Consider the following 27,355-nt stretch of genomic DNA (forward strand, 5'->3'; position numbering starts at 1 on the left):
AAGTCATGTGTTTCAGGTTTCTGGCAGCAGAGTCAATGGTATTTATTTGGAGTAAAGAAAGAATATTTGAGCGTGGCCGGCGAACCATGGCTGAACATACAAAGAAAATGTACATACAGTGGTTTGTTTAATGGAAAATCCAATGAAAGCGGCTTTGTTGTGGGGGCAAATAATTAGACACGTTGAGTGTAGAGCAGAAACAGTTCATTACTCCATTAATCAATCCACAGAAGATTAACCTGCTGCTATTTTGATAACCCATTGATCATTTCAGCAGTCTCCCAGCAGAAATCCCAGCTTCTCAAATGTCAGAATTTGATCCTCTTTGTCTTACATTTAGTAAACAGAATATCTTTGGGTTTTGAGCTGTTGGTCAGACCAAAACTACCAATTTAAAATCATGGACTTCAGGCTTCAGGAAAGGTATGTAAATGTTTGTTGGCTGCAGCCTGAGTCGACTGAAGTAGTTTCTGACATCTTGACAAAATTGATGGAGCTCTTTGCCAGTTTCATGTAGCGTACTGCACCAAATCTAACAGTGAAAAGTCCCTGAAATCATCCGATGCTGAAACATGTTTCAGACCTGAAAATACAGTTTGCAAATGGTCATATGAATATGAAGTTACAACACTGATGTCAAAAGACTAAAAAAGGAACGCTGTGTAAAACAAAACAAACAGAAGGCAATAATGTGCTGATCCTTTTTGAAAATATATTTAATGTCTGACCTCATCAGCTTCATTTATTTTTCCTAATATCTGCTTTTTTCTGAATTTGATGCAGCAACAAGTTTCATACAAAATGGGACAGGAGCCACAAAAGACTGGGAAAGCTGTGCAATGCTCCAAAAACACCTGTTTTTGGAGCAGTAACAGGTGATAGTATCATGATTGGGTATGAAAAGGAGCATCCTGGAAAAGTTCACAAGCGAGGATGAAGCGAGGTTCAGCGCTTTGTGAACATGTGATTGTATGAAGGAGATTACTCCATGGGCTCAGGAACACTTGTTTTAATTTATGTTTTACAGCATCCCAACGTCTTTGCAATCAGGGTTGTGGCAACTAAAATGTTCCTTTCTGCTCACACATCCAGCCGTAAAGAAGAAATATGTTATAAAATCAGTTTGCTCTCGAAATAATTTAGCCAATTAAAGTATTTTCTACCTCTTCTGAATCAATTTAATTTAGTCATTGTGCCATTTGGCCAGGACAGCTCGCCCCCACACGTCCACACAGTCACTCACTGTCAGTGGCTTTAAGCCTTAAAAAAAAAAAAAAACAAAAAGAACGGGACATCTGGGAAAGAATTGTTCTATTATATGAGTCAAAATAAACCAGTAACCTCGCTGTGGTTTAAATCAACCAGCCGTTATGCTGCATGTTGTCGGGGCCCAAAATGTGCTCGGATCTGTTGAAAGGCTGAAATAATGGGACGTTATTTTTGTTGTTCCACAGTTACTCTGAAGGATGAGAAGAGGCAGTCTGTGACGCCCCTCCCCATGTAGCCCGACTGTGGCTAATAAACACTGCGCCGTTTCTGTTGGCAAAACTTAAAGTGACTCTGGAGATTGGATGAAGTTTTAAAGTCGATGTTTTAATAGTCATCCACTTTTTGTGGATGCTCATTAGTATGTGGGGCTCATCTGCTCTTTGCCTCCTGCCTTTTTTCTCTCCTTCCCTTCCTCCTATATCTGTCTCTCCGTTTCCCCAGACAATCTCCCTTTTCTGTTTTTAAATGAAGAAAATATATACTCTCTACTGTCTAAAACCTCTCCTCCCCTCCATGCCCCTGCCCTCCCTCCATTTACCTCTCACTCACAGACAGTCCCTACCTTCTTTCTCCCTCCTCTCCTCCTTCAACTCTATCTTATTTAAATAAAACAAAACAAAACAAAAAAAAAAAAAAACAAGAAAAGACACCATGGAACAGAGGAAGAGGGAATGGCAGCACAAGAAAAGAGTGAGGACAGATGATGAGGAGCAGGAAATGCAGGGACAAAGACTGAGAGAATAATATGAAGAGACAGAATGACGCAGATCAAGAAACAAAAAGAAAAGCTTGAGAGAGATCTCTCTGTGTAACAAGACCTTGCCTTTAGCATCATTTCTTCATATGTTGCACATTAATCCTTTGTTTATGACAGATGGAGATGCCAACTACAGCTGTCCCACGGGGAGGGGAAGAACAAAGCTATCTGAAGGCAGAAGAAATATGTGACTGAGATCTCGTATCAGTCCCATCCGTTACAGCCGCTTCGTAATATGCATGTGGAGAATTAGCTGGGCGAGATGGTCGAGAAGTACCAGTAATCTCTTTTTCCAATTAGCGAGATCAATGCTGTCTGACACAAAAAGACTTGCTTTGATTTCTTATGAGTTGTGACGGTTGTTGTGATGTGTTCCATTAATTGTAGTGGTCGTCCGGTGTCATGTGACAATCCGGAACACATTATGCGGTCGCGTTGGTGTGTTCGTGCAATTTAGATGTGACATGGAACGCGAAGACCCCTTTCAGTGGGTGACGAGCGACGGTAGAGGTTTTAACATCCATTCTTTGTCATTTACGGCGCTGAGATGTGATTGAGAATTGTCCCACCACCAAGTCATCAATCAAGCAACATCAAACAATTGCAAATTGTGTATTTTTAAGTTTTGGATGGTTTTGGACAAAACAAGCAATTTGAAGACAACATCTCCGGAACCTGGCGACCATGATTTTGTTTGTTTTTTTATGGCAATTTCACTATTTTATGCTATTTTAATGATGAATGGACGGGACCGCTGATTAATTGATAAGGCAAATAATTGATTCTTGCAGCATTAGTCAGTCGATTTTAGTCATGCCCAACTGAAAGCAACATGGCGTGAAATCAAAACTTTTTCGACTTTTTTGTTTAATTGCGTTACATTTATAGTGCAAAATGTGATCAAATCCAGTCGCTTAACACCAAGCTGCATAAAAAAAAAGACAACTGAAAGTCTCCAATATGGCTCATCTACCCTGGCCAGACATTTACTACCTAAACGTCCCACACCCCTCTCGGTATACCCTTCAACAGATGTCTTGGGCGTGATTATTGGCAATTTCAGATAAAGAGCCTCACTGGCGTTTGGGCTAATTGTAGTTGATGGAAATGATTAACTGACGCATTTATCCTGACGATGGTATTCAGGCCACTGTGGTGTATAGGGTCTAATTGTAGCTAGTAGCAGTAGTTGTTATGTGGTATGTTGTGGTGGGCTGCACCTAATTGTAGTTGATAGTAATGGTTCCAGTCTGTGTATACAGCCTGAAGCAGACAAAGGCTGTACTGCGACACACACACACACACACACACACACACACACACACACAGATGCAGACACCCAGAAACAGAAACATACGTACAACCTTTTAACACACACCTCTCCTCCTTGCCCACATCCTGGAGCATGCAAGCGGCACATCAGACGTAAGCAAATGAATATGTGACGCCAGTGCAAATAAATGATAGATTGATTGTTGATTTCAGGCTTCGCCAGAATCATTCATGATTTTCTTATTATCGCGGCGATTAACTTTTTAAGCCGACGCGGAGATCTTACGGGGCGGATGGAAACACAGTTAGGTCAGTCAGTGCTTCTTAGGTCGGGATTTCAGCTTCATTGCTTTACCACAACGATCTGTAGTTTTCCACTGTGTGTGTGTGTGTGTGTGTGTGTGTGTGTGTGTGTGTGTGTGTGCGCGCGCGCGTGTGCGCGCGCGCGTGTGTGTGTGAATGATGAATTCTAACTGGGTGTGGTGAACATCAGATGAGATTTTCCTCTGCTGCCTGCACTCACTCACTCACTCACTCACTCTCCCTCACACACACACACACACACACACACACACACACACACACACACACACACACTCGCAGACACACACAGAGAGTGCCAGGGCTGGTCTAGGCGTGGGCCCTTGCAGACATAAATTGCTTTATTTTAATAGTTGTATGGTAGAGAAAGAGGGAAAGAAAAAATGTTAAAACGCTAGAAAGACCATGGAGAGAAAATTGGATTCAACAAAGAAAGGAGGCCTCTGTCGGTCATTTCTCTGCTCTCTTTCTGTTTATTTGTGTGTTTTATTTTCACTTTTCTTCCTAATCCACCAGATTACATTACAGGGTTGTTAAAATATGGTCCTTTTCAATATGTTTATGTGCATCTGCATGTGTTTGTTTATGTTCGTTTATCTGTTTTCAACTGAATTCCCTTTCTTTCGAAGTGTGTGTTGACTCCCTCATCCTTTAACTGTTTGCAGTCCGCTATCAGTAAATAACAATCAGCGTTAATCGCGCACGCTAACACAGAGTTAGTCACAGGGTCGCACGCATGCTGTATCGCTTCCACACACACACACGCACCATCAAACACGCATTACTCACACACATACACACACACAAACACACATTCAGTGTCTTTCCCCCTCATATTGCATTGATCTAAAAGCGATCAGTTTTTGGCGTCTATCAGGCGTCTGTTCACTGTGTTTATTACCAAACGCGCACACACACACACACACGCATACAAACACAGTGTATGGGTCAATGGGTTGACTGTGTTTACGACCGAATATGAACTGAACGACCACAAATAAACACACGCTCGGGAAACACACACACACACACACTCACGCACACACACAATATCACTGTCTCTCTGTCATGACTGTTGTGAACAGAACGACCACAATTGTTCTCTTTTCAAACAAAAGAAACATTATGGTTTAACATAAAACACATGGTTGGTTATTTGATGGCTTTGTATAGTGATTATAAGGGAGGGAGGGGGAGGGATGGCGAGAGAGGGGGAACGACAGAGGGAGGGAGAGGGCAGGAACGGAGAGAGAATTTTTAATGACGGAATTACTCAAATTATTCGTAGCAATTGTAAAAGAGGGCACTGGAGGAAAAAAATGGCCGAAATGCAAGCAAAGTGAGCGCTTTTTAGGTTCGATTTTGAGAGGTTTTTTTTGCGCTAATTGTGAAAGAGCATGGTGGTGAGAGGGGTCGAGGGAGAGACAGTGGAGGTGAGGGGGGGTAAACTGGAGAGCAGGAGGTGACACAGACAGAGCGGGAGAAGAAAATGAACGAAAGGCATGCGGAAAGAGAGTCAAGAAAGAAGGAGAAATTCAGAGGCCGGAGGGGATGAATTGCTGTCTGCCGCCTCCCTCATCCATCTTTCTGATATGGGGTGTGTGGTTTGATGTGGTCGTCTGTTGGCCATTCTCCCCGTCACTCTCTTCTCTCTCTGTCTCCCCCACTTCTCACTGCGCCTCACCCTCTCCCTCCCTCCCTACCACCCCTCCCTACCACCCCTCCCCTCCCTCGCCCTCCCGGCCTCTCTGATATGGTTTGAGTTTTGATGTGGTCTCGTGTTGAAGATTCTCACGGATGGTTTCCATAACGATAAAAAGATTCCCTCCCTTTTTTTTTTAAGGTTGCACGTAAGGATGCAACGAACATCCTGACACGCACACACACACGCTCGCACACACACACACACACACACACACACACACAACCCTGACAAACCTCTCCCAGCTGACATGGTTCTGATTTGTTGGGGCTGTTTTGCTTTGACGAGGTTTGTGGTTGTGGATCCTTGCAGTGTTCAGCCTTAAAAGAAGTTTGTAAATTGAATCAAAGCAATTCTGTACACACGCATCATTGTCAGAGAATTCTATTTGTGTGTGTGTGTGTGTGTGTGTGTGTGTGTGTGTGTGTGTGTGTGTGTGTAATCAGCTGTATATTATCAGAGTCCTGCACACACCTTGTCTCTCTAAGTGTCTTGATTTTAAAGGATGATGAACATGTGGTCCAGGTTTGTTGTTGACATTTTCATGTCACTGGAGCAATGACACAAAAACTTTTCCTGTCTCTGTCTCTCATCTTATCAGCGATGGTGAGGAAGAAGAATCCCCCTATCCGGAGTGTGGGAGGTGAGGAGGAGGAGGAAGAAGAGGGGAGGAGGCCAGCAGGAGAAGAGGAAGAGGAGGGAGAGGAGGAGGGGAGAGTAGGAGCAGAGGCCGAGCGAATCAACCGGCCCTCGGAGCCGGAGTCCTCAGACCGGATCAGAGGAGATGAGGAGCAGGAAGAAGAGGAGGGAGAAAGCGAGTGCGTATCCTCGTCTGTCTCTCCCTCATCCGTCGGAGACCGCTACAGCAACGAGGAGAGAGGGGGGAGGAGAGGAGGGAGGGCCAAGCAAGGAGGAGCGGCATTGACTGACAGACCCGAGAGCCAGTCGGAGCCTGAGGATGCGGAGAAGGGGGTAGAGGAAGGAGAGAGGAGCGATAGAGACAGGGGGGAGGCTGATCACCTCAGTGCTCCGCTCCTCTCCGCTGCCCACCTCCTCCCCAGACAGGAAGGAGGGGAGGAGGCGACAACCGACACCCCCCCACTGTCCTCCAGCCCCTCTCCGAAACTCCAGGACTTCAAGTGCAACGTGTGCGGTTACAGTTACTATGGCAACGACCCCGCTGACCTGGTGAAGCACTTTAGGAAGTATCACCTTGGCCTGCACAACCGCACGCGGCAGGACGCTGCCCTCGACACACACATCCTGGCCCTCCACAACATGGCTCCCCAACACACACCTCTAGGTAACTCCAGCTCTGCTCAGTGTGTTTGACATGTGTTGATGCTCAGTGTGCAAAATAAACTGGAAATAACATGGATCTCTGCACAAGATGATGACGTTAGCATCACTGATCAAGCCATTGAGCACACACTGACATGTTACAAGGATTAGTAAGTGTAAATAGATCTGAAGCATAAGAGTCCTGCAACCCCCGAGTCCAAAATGATATATTTAATGTTTGACCTCATCAACTTGATTGATTTATTGTGAATATATCTGCGTATTCTGAATTTGATGCAGCAACAGGCTTCAAACAGGTTGGGACAGGAGCCACAAAAGACTGGGAAAGTTGTTGAATGCTCCAAAAACACCTGTGTGGAACATTCCACAGGTAAACAGGTTGATTGGCAACAGGTAACGAAATTTAAGCAAAAGCTGTGCCTGTCACAACAAGCCTAAAATGCACAAGCATACAAACTCAGATCGTTTTATGAAGGCACATTTTTGATTTTGTCAGATATTCTTATTGTAAATCATGTTTTTCAGCATTCTCACTGTGCAGCAGTTTCTTGCAACAACAACTTGTTGATTGTTGACCCTAAAAGTTTTCCTTCTTCCCAGAAGTCAGACATGTCCTTAGATGTTTGTGCCTCTGGCATCCCGACCCCTGTTTGTTTATCCACTTCTACAAGTCTGACCCCTCCTTGTATTTCTGCTCCCAGATACACAGGCAGGCCAGGGCCAGAGGAACCAAGCCAAAGAGTTGGGGAAGACCAGACCAGATGTACACAATCAACAGCACAGGACAGTCATGATGAATGGCACATATGATGTACAGGTAAGCGCTAGCCTCAGTCCAGAAATACAAATGAATAGATTCAACATACGTGATGATGCGGAACGAATTTCATTCAACTCCAATAAATGCATCAATGCATTCAGTCACACATACACTAAAAATATGTATGTGCCTGTAAAATAAATCGACCCAAAAAACATGTTTACATAAAGAAGCTGTAATAGTAGCACATTGAACACACAGACCCACACACACACACACACCATAGAAGCAATAAATAAACAGCAATTATATTGTCCTGTTGTTGCTCCTCGGTCTAATAAAAAGCCTGCATTATTAGAGCAGTCAATTTCCCAATCCTCTTTACCATCACTCTTGAAAAGAGCTCAACATAACTGAAGTTTTTTGCACTTGTTTGAATATGTGTATGGTCTTTGCCTACTTTTTCACTAATCTCCGTGAACTGCCTCCTGTAATTTCTTGAAGTTTAAGAGGTCGTACATTTTATAGTAGGTCTACTTTTAGCTCGGGCGTTGAAACTTGAAAATGTTTCAAAAAGTGCATTAGGGATCTACAGATGTACATGCAGTGCAGCACTGATGCATCTGCTTTTGCATTTGCTTCACGTCTTTGCATCTGCTTGTCATTAACAGAAAAACGCACGCACCCCTGTGAAAATTCTGAAAGCAGACGTTTCTCTCTGGAGCGTTCTTTTCATTAATTTAAAATCTAAACTTGAGGAGAAATTTAAGAAAATCATCTTCATATTTTTCTTATTTGGGGACTTCAAAAACTGATTAAACAGTAACATCAACTGGATTGAAGTAATATTTCCAACTTTTTATGAATAGAGCAAGCAGCACGGATCACTTTGTAGATTTTTAAATAATAACTTACATAAGAAGGGGCAGGTTGCAGTATTCGCATTGCAACATGGAGCAACCTGTCACAGCATATCAGAGAGGTTTTATGCAATCAAAATATCAGTTAGAATCTTTGACTCAAAACAGGTGACACGTTGATTCAATTAACAATTCAATATAAGCATTACTCATAAATCTGTAAATCTAGGCCCATAACTGAACTAATTTATTAGGTTGCACAATCTGCAACCGATTTGTGACATAGGGTGTGTGTGATTTGGACAGTGAGGCATTGTGTTGCAAGTTATAAAACTTTATAGACTGACAGATGGAAAGACACAGAGAGGGAGACAAATAGGGCACCTGGCAGACAGGCTGAACATATGTGTACATGCGTGCTCAAGCACACACGCGCACACACACACACGCACACACACACACACACACACACACACACAGATTCACAGGTCTGCTTTACAAATCACTTACAGGCAATGCATATGTACACAGGCATATGCATACACTTGCACAGCATGCATCATAGTCATTGTGTTTTAAATGATGGTGAATAAATGTATATCCTGCTCTCATCCCTCCTTTTCATCGCTCACTTTCTAACCATTTTAAAAAGGACTAGTATCTGGTGCTCTGCTAAAAAGCTGCAGTATAAAAACAGGAATGCTGCAAACTTCCTTGTGCATTTCACAATTCATCCTTCAAGATAAATGTTGTCCGTGCACTTAAAGATGATTGAATTTTACCATGTAATTACACACCGTCAGAACGCATTAAAAAGTCAGACGTATTTTGCATCTGCCATCTGGACATCAACGGATCAGCCAATCAGTTTGAGGATGAAGCATGTCATCTGTGATTTAGTTTTATTTCACTGATTATTACACTTTAAATCAAGGAGGACTAATCAGTGAAATCAACAGCTGTAAACTGGTTTGAATGTCCTGGAAAGTCTCGGCCTAACATTGTGTATGGTTTACTGCGCCTGTTATTGTAGACATTAAACCATCAGGCAAGTATTTTCATGTCAGCTTCTGTGTATCTGCTGTGAAACTGGCATTCTTCAGCATGCACATATATTAGTTATTACCTCTTGTTAACTAATGTTTGTCTAAACAACTTTTAAAAGACTACATATGCTGTAGTTTTTTAAACACATATATTAGAATACATGCTTTAATATCAGTATTTAACAGCAGAATGGACAGTTTTCATTCTGAAATGAACTTGCTAAAATAGTGCTCACTGGGAGTGTCAGGCAGACGGACTTCTATCAGGTCACCTTTTGTAAATTAGATGGTCATTAGTGACAAAGTCAGTGGAAGACGTTGAAATGCCATTGAGTTGCTCTTATCCGCAGGAAAATTAATCCAAAATCAGAAAGTGCTGACTTACTGCAAGAATCTCTGACCTCATCAGAGTTGATATTTCAAGTTTTACTGTGACTGTCCATATCTTGCAGCCTAATTATCAAGCTATTTATTCCATATTAATTCAAGTTTTTAGGTGTTTGAGAGGCTGTCACATTCCTTAAAAATCACATTTCTCAACAGTCCAGTATGTCAGTTGACAGTAAATACAGAGGAAGTGTGTACAATAATTTCAAATTTCATAGTATATTTTCCATATTTACCTAGTTGAAGGTAACAAACAAAGTATGATTTAATAAAATAAGTTCTTAAATTGTGACTTACTTAACTGTCATTTTCAGCATTGGGACTTTTCCAGATTTGGTAACAATTGGGTCAGGGATTAGGATTTTGAGTGTGCGTAAACAGTAGGGTTTTGTCTGAAAGCTTTAAACAAGACGATCTAATAAATATGTGTGTGCTTCTGGATTTTAGTGCGTGGTTGTATGAGTGTGTGTGTGTGTGAGAGAGAGAGAGGGGAATAGTCAAGGAGTTTCATTTCACTTTAACCAGGAGTCTGTAATGGCTGTAAGTCACGTAATGGGCACAGAATCACACATACACACAGTAGTCAAGCACACCACGCACACACACACACACACACACACACACACACACACACACACACACACCGAGTCAGAAATAGAAAATCCAGTGGGCTTAAGTCGTCATTATGAAGAAAAAGTGAAAGTATTTTAAAAAAAGCGAATGAAAGGGGTCTCTATTCTCTCCATCCTTCACTCGCTTTTTCTCTCTCCCGCCCACGTTTGGAAAATTCCATGTTGTCATTTGCTAAGACGAGATGCCCTGTCAACCAATGAGATTTCAGGGAAGAAAAAAAAAAAGAATGGTGGAGGAGAGGGACAGGGGAAAGAAGGAGAGAGCGGGAGAGATGGAGGAGGAAAGGGGAGAAGGGAGTGGAAGAGACAGACAGAGAGAAAGGCATTGAAACCAGTAGTTATAATCGGCTGTTAGGCAGCGTAATGAAACAGCTGTCAGACACATTTAACTTTCTCTCTCTCTCTGCGTTCTCCAGTTGTCTCTCTCATCATCTGTCCTCGTCTCTCTCTTCCACCTTCTCCTCAGCTCTGCCTTTTTTCTTCGTTCGTTTGTTCGTTCTTACTCTGATTCCTTTTTTTCTCTTGCTTCTCAATTTGCCTTTCATCCATCTCTCACCTCTTTCTTCTTCTCCCCCGCTCTGTTCCTCGGCACCTTCCTTCAACTTGTCCCACTTGTCCTCCGTACTCTCTCTCTCTCCCCCATCAGGTCCCACCTTTGAGCCTTTCTATCTGTTCTACTTGTAAAAATGACTTGATGTTTGGCTCTTCTCTAACTGGTTGGGCAGGGTCTGCAGGACGTGAGGATTGGATGATTGCTGTCGTGAGATCACAAACAGTAATAGATCTCATTTAGCCTCCTGAATTTATTCTCTTCAATGGAGCTGAAATGTACCATCTCACATTTTAAATAGCTTTTCTTGCCCATTTTGGAGCACGTATAAATGTTTCGTCTTAGCTCCTCAGTCTGATTCGTTAGTTCGCCCTTTTTCTGCCATTTTTACATTTGTGTGCTCAGGGAATGGCTGTTAATGAATATAAATTCAGCGTCTTTGTCTTTTCCACTAAAAGAGACAGCGAGAGGTTTAATGACAAAGTTTTAAATGCAAGAAAAGGAAAACAAAGCAAGTTTGGCAATGTTTTCCCCCAAGCACAAAATGATGATCTGGATGACAATGAATGAATTAATACAAAGTTTTTAAAGTTCAAAAAACAACAAAGTCAATACAGTGATTATATCTGAAATCAAAATGCATGCTCATTGACATTTGCAATCTAAAAATCAAGCTGAATGCTATATGAGAAAATTATGAAACCATACACCTTTGCACACTTAAAATGCATCTTAAGAACTGCATTGTGCTCTTGCCAAACCTCCATTACAAGACTGCCAAAAATCGGCATCAGACCACAGATCCGTAAAGAGACAAATCCTTATTGTGCAGTAGTGAGTCTAATGTCACTGTAAGACTTGCCAGGTTTCCTGCTCACCAGTATAAGCAGCAGTGAAGTATAATCACCTCCAGTCGAGGGGCTAACCTAATAAAAAACAGACGAGTGTCAGGTTGCTCGCTCAGTAATGCAAAATCTTGGCCTCGTGCACTGGATACAACAGCCGAGCCTGATGGATATGTTATTGGTCAGTTTCTGCAGCCTTTTAATTGTCTACAGTTACATACGAAAAATAATGGATTACGTTTGTTGCGAGCTTCGTGCTGAGAGCAGATGAGACGTAACTTTCCATGTTTGCAGCAGCGCTGCTCTGAGTTTGCAGGCTGATGTCACGTGTTCCTCAAATATCGGCTGCATAGGCACTGAAATGATGATGATGGTGAATGTGTTACTTGTTAACATCAAGGACAAGGTACACTAGGCACAGTACACCCAAATATGCACATCACAGGTTCAAACAGTTAAGATCCAAGATAGTGTCACACGACTGTTGTCGAATGACTAATAACTCTCAGAAGGTCCATCTTTTAGCTATTACAAATGATTGTTGGGAGGTGGGATTCAGTAGCATTTAGCTACAACCTGAAAATAAGATGAACATTTAATATGAAATATTGGTGAAATGTTGTAAAGAAATCAAATTGATCAGCATTAAAGTTCAGGAGGAGAATTATTGTTGTTTGTAACTGATTTGTTAGCATCTGAGCTTAGCAAAAGGTATTGTGCCAACTGGGAAATGGATTCAAATGGATCCAGCTGTTGGAAGTTAACTTAACCTTTGGTAGCACTAAGCAAGCACCAGTCAAGCTGCAAGTGTAAATCATATGTACAACTTTCTGATTCTGATTTTTAATCTTGATAAAACAAAATCTTTTTTTGTCTGTTTTTCGATTTTCTGCTTGCCAACAGGTGACGCTGGGTGGCACGCTAATTGGGATTGGCCGAAAGACCTCTGATTGCCAGGGGAATACGAAGTACTTTCGCTGCAAATTCTGCAACTTCACGTACATGGGCAGTAATTCCTTAGAACTTGAACAACATTTCCTGTCCTCACATCCAAATAAAGTCAAGACTCCGCCAACTACGCCCCTGCTGGCGACTAATAACCTGTCAACGCACGACAACCAGACGAAGGAGCGGAGTCAAATCTTAGACGGGGTGGAGAGAGTCGCAGTGAGAGCAGAAGACGATTCCTTGGTCGGGTACTCCATCCCAGTCAGGGCGTGTTTAGATACCTCGAGCTGGGCGGGGGAGCCGGGTCGAGGTGCTCTGCAGGCGTATTACTGGTGTAAATTCTGTAGCTGGAGCTGTGAGTGGTCGGGGGGCTCGGCAAAGCTTTTAGAGCACTATGAACAAAGACACAGAATGAGCACGGGAGGCACCATGAGCCCTAACAACTCCAATCCTGGGGGCATGGACAGAGAGAGGGAGAGAGGAGGGAGGAGAGAAGGAGGAGAAAGAGACCACATGGCATCCAAAAGCCGCAAAGATCTATCATCCAACCCGTCCAGCACCAGCCAAGGTAATTAAATGGGAGAAAGTATGGTGAAATGTGGCGGTGAATTGCTTTGAGTGTTTTTCAGTGGAAGGTAGCTCCTTTAATGGGCCACAAGATTAATGATCAAGTGTAACAAAATTAAATAGCAGTCTAATGATTTTTACTTCTTCTGGTACTATAATACTGCTCGACTTTGCTGCTCTTAGAAACTCTGCAGGCCTCTACTTGTTTGCTGTTACAACTACCACAAACTGCCTGACCCCTTTCTTTTTATTGTGTCTGGTGCAATTGCTACTCGACCTTCCCTGTTTGTTTTCTTACAGCGCCCCGAACTCTTTTATTTAACAGATCTGTGCTGTGTTTTCTGCTTCCTAGGAGACCCAAACAGCAGCGATTCAGAAGCAGTCGTGACCAGTTATAACTGTCAGCTGTGTGATTTCCGCTACTCAATGGCCCACAGTGCAGATGTGATCATAGTCGCGCCGTTACTCCTCCACTACCAGCACAACCACTCCATCCACCGATGCTGCATTCAGCACTGCATGTACTGTCCGCAGGGGCTCTGTCAGCCGCATAAACACTTGGGGGAGGTGAGATTAACGAAACATTGAAATGTTTATTTGCTTGTTTTTGTGGTGTTATCGGGGCAATTATAAGACGAAAAAAAAAGTGCTGTTTGGTAAGCACAAGAAAATAAAATGTAATATATGAACAAGTGTAAAGCTAATTGTTCCAATTTCCAGCCTAGTTAAAATTCCCTTGCTTGCCCCAATCCACCCACGCGCACTCCCCGCCCTCCTCTGTGCCAGCTGCCAAACAGTGCCGTTGCAGCTGTTTAAAATGCAAAAAGGATGGTTAACAGCCAAAATTGGGGGTGGCATCATTCAGTTAATGATGCACATTCACACTGGTACCCCTTGATATCACCTGCATAGACAAACACATCACAACACCAAGGAGAGAGGAACAACAGAAGCCTGAACTCACCCTATATGCACAATTTTGTCAGTAATAACTAAAGCATGCAACAGATCCATGCTGCTCTCCAGCAATGTTTGTCTGTTTTGTCTCAATAGGTGTCGCATCCCTTTGCTTGTCGGAAGCCCACCTGCCCTAAATGCTGTTCCAAGTTTCCTCAGCCCACCAAACAGCAGGACACCGTGGGCTCGAAGCCGGCCACCACCACCTCACCCAGCATGACCCCTCCTAATCCTAGAGGTGACCCCGGTGTCACTTTTCACCCGTCTAACCCTGCCCATCCTGTTGTCACACAAGGTATTCAAAGGCACTTCTCCCAGTATGTTCTGTCAAAGTATTTTTAGCTTTCTTCAGTAGATCCAACCCAGTCCGTCACTTTGTTCCTCACTCCTGATTCGTCCCGTTTTTCCGTTCCCAGGCGTCACCCACCTGTGTGACCAGTGCGCGTTTGCCACCACCGACATCGATGTGTTGCTCCAACACTACGAAAGCTGCCACACCCTGATCAACCTAAAGGGGGCACCGCCACATGTCAAGGCTGAGGATGAGGCTGGGGGAGACAAGGAAGGGGGGAGAGGAGGAGGAGGAGGAGAAAGGGAGTACTCTTGTACAAAGTGTCACTTCATCACGGAAGTGGAAGAAGAGATTTTTAGACACTACAGGTAAGAGAGAGATGGGATTTGATAACTTTGATCACAAATTATTATTATTATTAGATATTATATAGTATTCCATGTAATTGTTTTTTTCACATTGTTGATTCTTATACATAAAAGGGTGTTAAAAAGCTTTAAAGTTTCAAGACTCACAGGAAGTCTATATTTTAGTCAACATAATAAAGTTTTTTTAAAAAGTTGAACGTTATCCAGAGACTCAATATTCCAGTTAGAGTCTATGACTAAATGTTCCAGTAACTGGATGACGGTGAGTATTTAAAAAATTTCCATTCTCACGTCTGGAAAATGATAATGTTTTGCTTGTGCTGGCATTCAAACCTGTTTAATTCTCTTATTTGCTCCGAGTTACCCAGAAAATGTTGACCGAGCACACTCCGTTTCAGCAGCAACCATTTAAAGAAATCATACACTGTCAATACACTCAAAGACACCATGCAGACATCCACACCTGGAAGCAGCTCAGACCTCACTGATGTGCACAGATTTGTGGTCTGTGGAGTGTCCACACTCTCATTTAAGCAGTCAAAAATCCACCAACACACATATATATATAATGAATGACATTTTTTGTAAGACCCACATGTTTTGGCTTACAGTCTTCTTCTTGACTTGTAAGATGTTCTATAATGACCCACAAGCAGCAATGCATCTCACAATGAAGCTGCTCTTTGTAGTACTTAGAGTTGTTTAACTGATGCTGGAGCTTAGACGCTTTGAGACTGTTTCTTCTTTTCCACGCTCCGTGGAAGCAGGCGAAGCAAGAGATCCCAGCTTCTGTTTGCTATTTATCGGCCTCTGGAGCTCTACTGGCAGTTTGAAAGTGATCGGGAGATGAAAGTGTGCATTTCAATTCCTCCCGAACTACAAGCACCAGGTCCCCCGACCTGCCGAGCGATCAAGGACTTAATCTAATCTTGGCATCAACTCTGAGACACGAAACTGTGAGAGTCTTGACAACCTTTAGAAAGTGGCCTTTCCACCACTTCTTTAAGCCATCGCTGTCCTGTGAAACTACTCTAGCTAAATGCACTGCCATGTTTTGAATCTACTACAAGTACAAAGTCTATGAAAGAGACTCCCCTGATTTAGCGTTGCACCCCTATATTAACGTTGCCAGACTCACAATGGACAGTTTTAAGACGTATCGTGTCTTTAATTACCCTCATTCTTCTTCCTTATCAAAACCAGGTGCCTACATTTCCCGCAATGCAGCTTGCTTGGCCTGTAGTTCAGGTGTGTTATACCAGTAGCAGCTAATGCAGCATTGAGCCAATGGTCTCAAGCATAGCAGAGATGAGGAGTGGGCTACTTATTCAACGCCCACACGTTTAAAACATTATCAAATTTGGTCTTTCTAGATGCGGTTTGATTTCGTGCATCTCCCTTTGGAGCCTTAAATGGTTTGAAACTACTTTTTTGCACATGCAGTAGTACTATCCAAGACTTGTGCACAGACTTTGATGTGTAAAATAAATGGAGTACCCCCATGATTTTAACCACTAGTAGTATTTTTACTAACTGTCCTTCCTGGGGCAACTCTCCCCAAAGAGGATCAGCCTGTCAATATAAGATCTGCAGAGTTTGTGTTTAGTTCAGATTTTTCCATCTCTTTTTCTTTCAAAATGATACATGTGTATGTGTACACTGGCTAAATAAGCCATAAGCTCGGCTTCACAGACCTCTAAAAGCCTGCATAGGTCAGACTAGACTCCACAGCCATTTGTTGCCTACACAAACACACACAGAAACGCACACACACACACACACACACATGTTTGCTGGGTTTTCAGCGACAGCGCCAGCAAATGACAGAGAAAGCTAGAGTAAGTTAGGGTGGGAAAGAGAGAGAGGGGTGGTGTGGGAAAGTTGTGGCTGAAGACAGAGAGACTGAGAGCGATACGCAGAACTGAAGACAGCTGTGTGGAATCTTTTTGGCCATCTATGTATTGATCAAGGTTGCTGATCTGGATTGCTTTTTCATACATGCTCTCAAAAACAAGTTACTTTATCTTGTTTTCTTGCGCACACACACACACAATTACACTCTGACAGAGCCATCTTATCAAGATTTCTGCTGCAAATCAATGAGAGATTAAAAAGTTTGATTCAGGGTGAGAGCAGAGAGAAGAGAAGAGGGGATGGAGTGACCGAGAGGAAGGCAAGAAGAAGAGACTGCAGGAATGACAAATAAAACAGAGGGAGAAACTGAGAGAAAGGCCGAGAGGAAAGTGGGGAGAGAGGGTGACAAAGCCAGAGAGAGTGAGAAAGAGAGTGCCGAGGGGATTTAACAGTCCACTCACGTCCTTAACTAAATCTAAGCTCTGGATCTCACAGCTCAAATCAAATAAAACTGAAATAAAGCCAGAAAGTTTCACACCACCACTAAAATCAAACAAACCTAAAAGGATACCAAGGCCAAGCTTTAGAAAACAAAATTCAGGATTTAATTATAGGGTGCTCAGAACAAAGGGCCACGGTGCTGGGAGGGGGGGATTACCAGCTGAAACAAACCAGTCAAACTGCCTCATAACTTTTACACCTAAACACCCTCACTGAGGTTGTGACATTTGTCAAGCACAGACAGACATGAACAAGATCTTCCTAACGTACAGTGTGCCAGCTGAAAATGTGCATTATGCCAAATTCATGCACAAACAGAACAGCACACATTTTATCACACGTACTCACACATAAAAGCTTGTTCTTTAATGTTTTGGTATTGCAGAAATACGGCCACGTTCTTACGATGATAATTGAAATTTGTTATGTGTGTGTGTGTGTGTGTGTGTGTGTGTGTGTGTGTGGACTTGTTCCGTGCAGCTGCGTGTTGACCTCAGAGCACGCAGGGGTTGTGACCCACAACCCAGACTTATTCATTATTTGAGAGACTTTTGGGTTGTTAGACCCTCCAAGTGGATGGCACAAAGGTGTGGGATGTGCAGGCTCTTTGCTCACATATCAAATGCCTTTAGATTGACTTTCTTGGAACCAGTCGCAGAGGAAAAAGTCTCTCATTCACACGGGAGACGAAAATCAAATGTGAAGCTGTACTGATATTGTTAATAGCTACATTAACAAGTGTTGCTTCCATAGACTACATTGACATGATGGTGTTAAGATCGCAGTATGAATTCTGGAGTTGTTATGAAAGATATGAAGGACCTTTTGCTTCGCCCCGTACATTGTACATGGAGAAGATACAACACACATTTCTTGGACCGTTCTTTTCAATATGATAAATTCATTTTCTCAAAAGGGCTTTTAAAATTCCTCCTTCCTTCACATTTCTCCATGTTGCTTCACAAAGAAGTGCCTCCAAGGGCAAAAATTACAGTTTCCTGACGAGCTCCTCATACTTTTGTGATGCCAGCTTTTCTGGCTATTGTCAAAGAAATGACTTAGTGGAAAAAAAAATCTGACAAATACATTTTTAGTTTGTCAAGAATCCAAGCAGCATCTAAGACAGCTCATGAAACCAGTGCATTCAGACTGCTTTGATATTTTTTATTCTTCGGTCCTAAAATAAGTGAGTTAATCAGTCAGTAAGTGCTCTAGTCCATGTGTGCATGGATGTGACGCATCTTTGTTCAGCATCTGGACACATTTAAGTCCACGAGGGACGATGTGTACTTTACTCACACACACATTTTTGCTAATTTTCTTCAGATACCTGCATCATTTTGATGTTCCCGAGATGCTGTTTAAAGCCCCAACTCAAGTCTGTCATTACCACGGCCATTTACCTTCTTCAGCGGCAATAGATAAACAAAGACAGATAATGTTTACAGAGAAAGACCGATAGAGATCAAGTGTTGGGGATGTAGAAGAGTCACACATTGGCACTATATTCATTTTTAAATCTATGTTTTTTTTGTTTGAGCCCACGCGCCATTACCATTTCTCACCCTGCCAATCATGCAAAAAGGAGATGTGTGAGTATATTTTCCTAGAAGTTATATTTCTGGGTGTATCCTTAATGTTGGCTCCTTATATGTGCTGCTCATTGTTTTGTATGTGAACCGTGACGTCTTCTGGTTTTCCTGCAGTGCTGAGCAGACTCTACATGCATTTGATGGCTCTGAGACTTTTTCAATGATATTTTTCGCGTATATTCCGCTGTTATAAAACACTCTCATTGCAGTGTGACAGTAATGAGAAGTTACTAGTTTGAAAAACTGCAGCAAATTTAATTTAGATTTTTACATAATTAAAAATGGCAGCACTGAATTGTTATTCTGTTGTTTGTTTTCCAGAGGATTCATATTCATATATATTTATTCATGTATGCTTTGACAGCTGCTGTTTAATATTTTCCCTCATACCTAAATTTAAAGCCACTGCCTACAGTGGGCCCACCAACAGCCACCGCAAACAGGAGTCCAAGTTCTTGATATAGATGGTCGATTGATTTTGCTCGTTGGCCCGCACAAGAAGTGTCTCCTGAGCCAGGAAAATCCCCGATGTTGTGTATCGTATATACTGGCGGTCAGTCAGGGCCTTGCCAGCAGGAAATGAAGGTGGTTTGTTGATGGGTGATTCATTTCATGTCATTCAGATTCATTTACATTCCTCACAGTTTTGTCTTAATTCATCGCGATGTAGTGGAACACCGGGTCACTTTTTGGCCACCGGCTCGGTGAAACTCTACCCGAGTGGTTGGAGGAAACCAGGCAGGGACAAATGCACTTTACATTAAGTTAATTCAGGGAGTGGGTTTTCTGCAAAGTGTGATCAATGAGTTGGTGTAAATATGTTTCATATACAGCCCAGCAGAAGCTATTAGAAATGAAAAATCAGTGGAATTCAAGATGAATTTACTCTTAAAATAAAAACAAACCACGTCCTTAAATCTTAATTCTTGTGTTCAGTGTCATTAGTGTTTCTCTGCTGGCTTTAGTATGACTCACTATTTTTCTAGAGGGACACTATTTACAGTATGTGTATGTTCTATATATGTTCTAACTCATGAAATGTGTGGATACTCCACTCACTGCACTTCTTCTCCCTCTCCGCAGGCGTGTCCACGCGTGTTGCCGCTGTCGACGCTGTGACTTCACGGCTCCTGATTCGTCGGCCCTCCTCGACCATTTTAACTCGGCCCACTGTCACGAATCCTCCCCCTCATTAAGCTCGTTGACAACGACCTCCTTACCCACCTCGCTGACGCCTTCGTTAACACTCTCGTCCAATGGCTGCTCGGCCCCCTCCACCTTAGCCATTAAAGAAGAAAGCAAGGGGGATCTTCGCCTCCTCTACTCCCTTGCACCGCCTGAGGGGCGGTTGGCGGAGGGAGGCAGAGAAGAGGCAGGAGGGGTGGTAAAAAGTGAGGGAGGTGAGGAGAAAGAAAGAGAGCGGGAGAAAGGCTGGGTTCTTGGGGAGACAAGAGGACTGGGAGAAAGAGGAAGCGAGCAGGCCCACGGTTTACTCTGGGTGCCCAAGGAGCGAATGGGACCCGAAAGAGGAGTAGAAAGAGGAACAGGAGGTGGGAGCCCTTCTCTTTTCTCCTCCCCGCTCTCGTTGTCGTTCGTTTCAGCCAATCACGAGGCCTCGCAGCAGAAAAGAGGCGTGGCTTCACCTAGCATGGTTTACCTGGGAGACACCAAGTCATTTTTGGGAGATACCAAGTCGTTTTTGGGAGATGCCAAGCTGTATGGAGGAGGGAGGTCAGGAGGAGGTGCCACTGCAGGTGGAGGCGGAGGGGAGAAGCAGATCCAGATGCCCCCTCAGCAGTACACAGGAGGAGGAGGAGGAGGGAGTGGAGGTGGAGGAGGAGGAGGACAGGAGACCAAAGGAGGAGCTGCGAAAGAGGAGTCACAGTCCCTTCTACGGGTAAGGTGGAATGTGCACACTCCCTCCACCTCCTCTCATTCTTTATATTCCTCTGTTTCACATTCATCTCATTCTCCCATTTAGCCGCATCTTTCTTCTTTGCCTCGCTCACCCCCTGATATTGGCTTGTAGCTCTGACTCTCTGAATGAAGACGTTTGTAGTTAGCGCTCTAAAAGCAGATGCTACCTGCTGAGCGCATTAGCAGCCGAAGTGCTTCTATTAATACGCCTTCATCTTCTTTTCCTTTGAATCAAATGTGAGGATTAGACCTCATGCTGAGAGCCGCTACAATGAAATCTCAAACTCTTCCGTCATATTTAGACTACTTATGCAGATTGCCTTTGGCTAAAAACATGTGAGTGCTTGTGTGTGTTCATATATCTGTGTGTGTATGTGTATGTGTGTGTGTGTGTGTGCGTGCGCACAGTGTCAGGGCACTGACATGGGTCTATATAACTGTTATTATTGAGTGTGAGAGCAGTGTACGTGGTGTGTGTATGCACATATCACTGTGTGAATTGAGTGCATGTTGTGTGTGTTTGTTCCATGACATAATTTCTCTTCCCATAAGTTGCACTCATCTTTTCTTAAAAATCACATTTTAACTCACAACACCAAGAAACTTGCCTGTTGCTACGGCAACGGAGGGCAAACTGACAGTTGCCACGGATACCAACTGTCAGTCAGTTCCCTCATCCCACTTTGTGGCCCACAATGCATTTCACTCCACGGTGATGTCATGGACTGGCAGGAACAAACTGTGGTTTGCCTGCACCACAGAGCTTATTGGCTATGATCACATTAGATCAGAATAGACTGTGTGTGTGTGTGTGTGTGTGTGTGTGTGTGTGTGCGCGCAGTGTCAGGGCACTGACATGGGTCTATATAACTGTTATTATTGAGTGTGAGAGCAGTGTACGTGGTGTGTGTATGCACATATCACTGTGTGAATTGAGTGCATGGCGTCTTTGTACAAGTTGTGGGTTGGTCTATTGCGTGTGTGTGTGAGTCTGTGTGTGTGTGTGTGAGGTGTTGGCAGTAAGTTGGCAGACAGGGCAGGGTGGGGCAGCGAGAGGTTTACTCATTATCATGGGTGGGGCAGTGTGTGTCTGTGAGACACAGAGAGCACATGGGTGAGAGAGAGAAGGGGAGAAAACTGAGATGAAGAGAGGAAGATAGGGAGAGTCAGATGGAGATAAGAGTGCACAGCAAAAAAAAAGTTAACCCCTTAACGTACGCTTTTCGTCTTTGTGAAAGAAGAGTAACCAACATTTAACTCCCTCTAAAATCACAGGCTGTAATTGTTCACATTACTGTTTGTGAATGGCTGTAACAAACGAGTTAGATCATGTGAAAGAGTGAGTTTAAGAGGCGTATTGGCCAGGTTAGCTCGTGTTTATGCTAGCTAAGCTAAACGGAACATCAAGTTTAGAATAGAGTTCTGTCAGTTTCAACAAAGTGTGGCTGCACGCCATGAGTTCGTAATGATCAGCAAGGGCTGAAGCTCAAAAGGTACATTCCACCACTGTGTGTGAGAATCAGTGTATCAGAGCTTTGAGGTTATGTAAGAGAGAAAAAGAAAAGAAAGACAGTGAGTGTTGGAAGGTGAGAGGAAGAAAGAGGAAGAGGGGGAAGAGACAAACAGTTCAACAATTTATTAAAGAGGAAACTGAGCATGACTTATTGCTTTAATAGCTTCATAAGATATGGCCTTTACTGCTATCTATCTCCCTCCTCTCACTGCACAATATTTATTCTCAGTTTCCATGGCATGCACTGACATGTCTAACACACACACACACACACACACACACACACAGGCTGAAGTTGACTCATCACTGGGCAGGGTAAGGGAGGGGCACTAATGCAAAGGATCATCTGAAATAGCTTAGAACACACACACACACACACACACGCACATATTGACACTCAAGGACACACACGCACAGACGTTTAGGGCAGAGTCTGAATTACAAAAGGTGAATCCGCCCAAAATACAGATTGACTCTTTGTAAATGGCAAGTGAGGGAGTGAGGAAGGAGAGGATGTTTGGAGGGTTTGAAGAAAAGCAACGATGGAAGGATGCAGGGAGTGGGTTAGCAGGGAGGAAGCAAAGGATTAAAAAGAGACAGCCAAAGTAAAATCTCACTGAAACTCGTGTGCGCGCTGGCGTGTGTTTTCCTCGCCCTCGCCCGTTCTCTCCGCCATCGATCGGTCCTCCCTCTCCTTTTCTTTTCATCCTTTTTCGTTCGTTTCCCTCCTTTTCCTAAAAGGACAACTCACCTGATGCACAGGGATCGATACACACCTCACACGCACACAGAAGCTGTCAGGTGCCCACACAGGCCCACACACACACACACACAGACACACACACACACACACACTGGGTTCATGATATTCTGGTATGGGAGGCTTTTTGCTTTATAGACGGGAGAGATTTTTTTTTTTTTTTTTTTTTGAAAGGCCTGATCTATAATTGCTGCACAGCATTGAGACATTGCCTCTCTATTGGCTTTGTTTTCATAGTGATTTATTACATCGAAGACATTTTCTCAGTCTGAAATTTTATTTTCTGATGTTTTGATTGACTGCACAAGGCAAGGATAGAACGCGTATGAGGTTTAGAGATGGAATTAAAGTAAAAGCCCGGTTGACGTTTTAGTTAAGAAATGGAATGAGACAGACTTTGAGTAATGGTGGTTTTTCGAGTTAAGTAGGGCTGAGAAATATCCACCTCTGAGCCAAACATATGTGAACACATGTGAATATACCCAAACATATGTGAGCGGACCCAAAATGTGGACCATCTAATACATTCCAGACTGTGTTTTCAAAGGGAATTCCACCTCAAGGACAGCAGAGAGGAGCAGATAAATGGACGCAAGCAGGGAGAGGAAGACATTGCGGATGTGACCTTACAAACACAATATAATTGTGTTCATCTTATGTGGTCATAATGCAACACTGAAACGCGACCCTTCGGGGCTTTAAAAGTCCCATGCGTGACATTCAGTTCCATTTGAGTCGAGAGACAGAGGGAGAAAATAGAGAGACGAGCTGCAAGAGATAAACGGGAATGTGTGCTTTCAGCAGATCAGAGAAGAGTTTCATTAAAGTTTCTCTCGTTTACATTTCTGCCCGACGGAGCTAATTATGTTTAAAAGACACACACACACACACACACACACACACACACACACACACACACACACAACACACAGACACACACACGGCTACATTCCATAAAGCTCTCATTACTTTGCGTTCTATTTCCCTTCTTCCCTCTTTCCTCCCGTAAATTCGTTGGAGTCAGTGTTCATCTGTGTGGCTGTGTGTGCTCTCCACTGCTTGCGTACTTGATTATGTGCGACGTGTCTGCATTTGCATTCTGCCCGTGCACGGTCGTGTGAGAGCGTGTGTCTGTGTTTTGTGAGGAAATTAAAGCATGAATTGAACTTATTTTCCGTGCTGATAATTTAACATCACTTTATATCCGCTACAGGAAATTATAGAGCTTATGCCGAAAGAGAGTGTGTCTAGTGTGTGTGTGTGCGTGTGTGTGCATGTGTCTCTGTGTGTGTGTGTGTGCGTGCGTGTGTGTGTGAGACAAAAAAAAGGGAAAAACTTAATTGATTTAACTTAGAAATTGTGTTCCTGAACTGATCTGCTGTCTGTTTCTCGACCTTTTGCTCTCCAACTATAAAGCCAACCACTTCAAATACTTGCATCTGTGGGCCGATTCCTGTGTTACCTTGTGAAAACTGCACTAAAGTAAAACAGGGATTTGCTTCAAAGGCTGGAAAAGTTGTTGAGGTGATGTAAAAAAACCTTTGCTGAAAAGCTGACTTAAAGGCCTCACTGATCAGCTGTTATTATCCCAGATATATCGTTGTTGTTCTTTAAATCTTCTGTTAAGTAACTTGTAGTCATTTAACATGTCAGAGACATTTTTCAGCTGTAAAATGTCCCACACGTTACTTGTCTTGGTGACATAAAACCAAAATGAAGGGATCCTGATGAAAAAATGTGTTCAAATGTTATGCGTTGATATAAAATTGGCCTTTTCTCACTCATCTCACAATGCGGGCAGTGCACAATGAGAGCTAACAAGCCATGATTGAGTCTTTTTGATCTTGGTTGCTTCATCTCTTTATTTTGTATAAGATTTGGCTTAGGCTGACAATGCAGGCAACCGCTGATGTGCCGGTAAGCTGCGTGTGCCACCTACTCCTTCAATGCCACGTACGAACAGCAAATATTGACAGCTCCAATATGCTCCTGCAGCCATTAAACACAGCAGTACAAAAGGTACGTTTTCTACAGACGTCCTCAGAAGGATGAGGCTGCTCTGCTAAAGACTGTTAGCATCCAATATGAGGACGCTGACACACACACTCTCTCTCTCTCTCTCTCTCTCTCTCTCTCTCTCTCTCTCAGACAGAGTTGCCTGTTCTGGGCTACTCAGTTTGTTTGTGTAGCAGTCACATTTCCCATCAGGACACAGACTCAAATAAACACAGCCATGCTGGAAAGAAAAAAAAAAAGAAAAAGAAGTGCGTGCGTGTGTGTGGTAGCGTGTGTGTGTGTGTGTGTGTGGGGTAATGTGCCGAGTGTTTAAAATCCAGGCTGTGTTTAGTGTAACAGAAACATAATCAGACAACCTGTTTGCTGTAATTTTGACTTGTGTGTGTGTTTGTGCGTCTGTCTGTGGAAATAGTGGTGGATGAGCGTGTGTGTGAGCGTGTGTGTTACGTGTGTATCTGCTTGAAGGGAGTGTGTGTGTGTGTGTGTCACAGTTATGACCCGTGTGTGGCTTTACGCTGTGTGACAGTCCACAGCAGCCTCATTGTCTGCTAGGAATATTACATTTGGCTTGAAAAACAAATTACACCATTTAACCACATTTAGACCCATTTTAGGTATTCCACACATGCCACGCTTACACACACACATCACAGCTGACAACATGCCTCGTGGGAAGGTGACAGCTTGGCATTTTTGGCTCACGCTAATCACGAAGTAGCTTATTTGCTTGACTATATCTTGGCTCATGTTTGGATGTTAATCCGCCTTTCAAGTGTGCTTTGAATTCTCTGATTGACTCGGGTTCCGACTCGGGTTAGAAAAAAAAAATCAAAAGTCAAATGTTCCCTCTCAACCTGCTTGGGAAACATGACTTTTTACCACATCACACCACTTCTGAAAGTGTAAAGTCAGTCATCAGTCATCGAAAAGTACACTAAATTGACTTTAAAATCCAAGGATTCGGCAGTGTGGTTTTTCTTTGGTTTGCTTTTTTGGCAGCTGGGTGGTGTAGTGATTAGTCAGATGTCCCTGAACTGAAAGCTCAGAGGCTCTACCCCCTCTGCCTGACGTAGCTCCCCCGCTGAAGTGTCCTTGAGCAAGACATTGAATCCCTATTTGCTCCACGGCTGCTGCCGCTGGGTAGCTGACCCTGCTGCTGACCTTCCCGAGGAGGAGAGGCCGCAAGACGAGGAATTATTCCTTCTGGGATCCCCGGAGTATTAAAACACACTTTCCTGTGATTGTCTAAACTTTACTGGCACTCGGTGAATTGTCCTATTTATGACAAACTGCACCGATCTGGTGCCAAAGTAGGAAAAACCATTAAAAGCATTCAGATGCAGATCCAGTTTAAGTATGATTACACAAGAGTCGTGATCTGAAGTACATTTGCACAAAAATCTGAACAAATCGGCTTTAATTTTTCCTGGACGATGCAGTCGTTTATATATCATAATATCATGCAATAGGATAGAATTAGTTTGACTTGAGCCTAACATGCCGTCTATTCAGATACTTTCTCTTTCCAGTGAGCGTTTCATTGGTTTAGACACATGCCGCTCACACGCCAGGCCTTTTCATTGGTTCAGCTGGGCGCCCATGACACAGATGTTCCACCCTCCCCGCCAGCGAACCAGCCAGGTGTTTTTCATCACGTTGACATGGCAACGGTAAAACACAGTGGTTATTTTAGCTCCTAGCTGTAATTTAGACGTTTACATCAATTACTGTTACAATCAACCTATACACACACACACACTACTGTGTATGTGTGTGTGTGTGTGTGAGTGTGTGTGTTTCTGCGTTTTTCTGCCACGGCTTGCAAATCCAGTGCATGTTTCTCTATTTGGTCTATCTCTATCTCTCCCTCATTTTTTGTGTAAGGTGGGAGCAATTCTCCACTGGCTGTATGTGTATGTATGTGTGTATGCGCATGTGCATGCACACATGCAGATGCGTGTGTGTTCACACATGGAACCAATATTGAGGCCAGATGATCATTTTGCTACAACAAGACCTCTACACGCAACACTAGCCAGCTACACACACACACCCACACCCACATACACACACACACACACACAGAAAAGCATTGGGTACACCATTCTGGCAGCACTTGTGTAATTAGGAAGCTGATTGGTTAGATTAAATGTCCATCTGACCCCTGACCAATGGTTAATTTGAAAACCCTGCTTCCCTCCCCCTTTCCTCTGTCTCCAGGCTCTCCTGGCTCATCTTTCCCTTCCTTCCCTCATCTCTTCTTTTAATCTGAGGTTCTTTCACACAATCAGGCTTTTTGCCTCGGCGATAGTGACTGATGTGATTTGACAAACGAGAGAAAAGAGGCTGGAGGAAATGATGGTGAAT

The 27,355-nt window shown here is 43.3% G+C and overlaps 1 protein-coding gene across 1 annotated transcript in view; it reads left to right on the forward strand.

Annotated features, from left to right (window-relative positions):
* The first annotated feature begins 5,879 nt into the window (after positions 1–5,879).
* trps1 (trichorhinophalangeal syndrome I) overlaps positions 5,880–27,355 on the forward strand; it is a 66,574-nt gene continuing 45,098 nt past the window's right edge. The window contains exons 1-7 of the mRNA XM_041955961.1: positions 5,880–6,624; positions 7,325–7,440; positions 12,607–13,219; positions 13,571–13,785; positions 14,272–14,470; positions 14,592–14,835; positions 19,866–20,679. Of these exons, the coding sequence (XP_041811895.1) occupies positions 5,880–6,624; positions 7,325–7,440; positions 12,607–13,219; positions 13,571–13,785; positions 14,272–14,470; positions 14,592–14,835; positions 19,866–20,679 (2,946 nt within the window). The remainder of the gene's footprint in view (positions 6,625–7,324; positions 7,441–12,606; positions 13,220–13,570; positions 13,786–14,271; positions 14,471–14,591; positions 14,836–19,865; positions 20,680–27,355) is intronic.

This window comes from Chelmon rostratus, chromosome 16 (genome assembly GCF_017976325.1).
Source record: "Chelmon rostratus isolate fCheRos1 chromosome 16, fCheRos1.pri, whole genome shotgun sequence".
Lineage (NCBI taxonomy): Eukaryota > Metazoa > Chordata > Actinopteri > Chaetodontiformes > Chaetodontidae > Chelmon > Chelmon rostratus.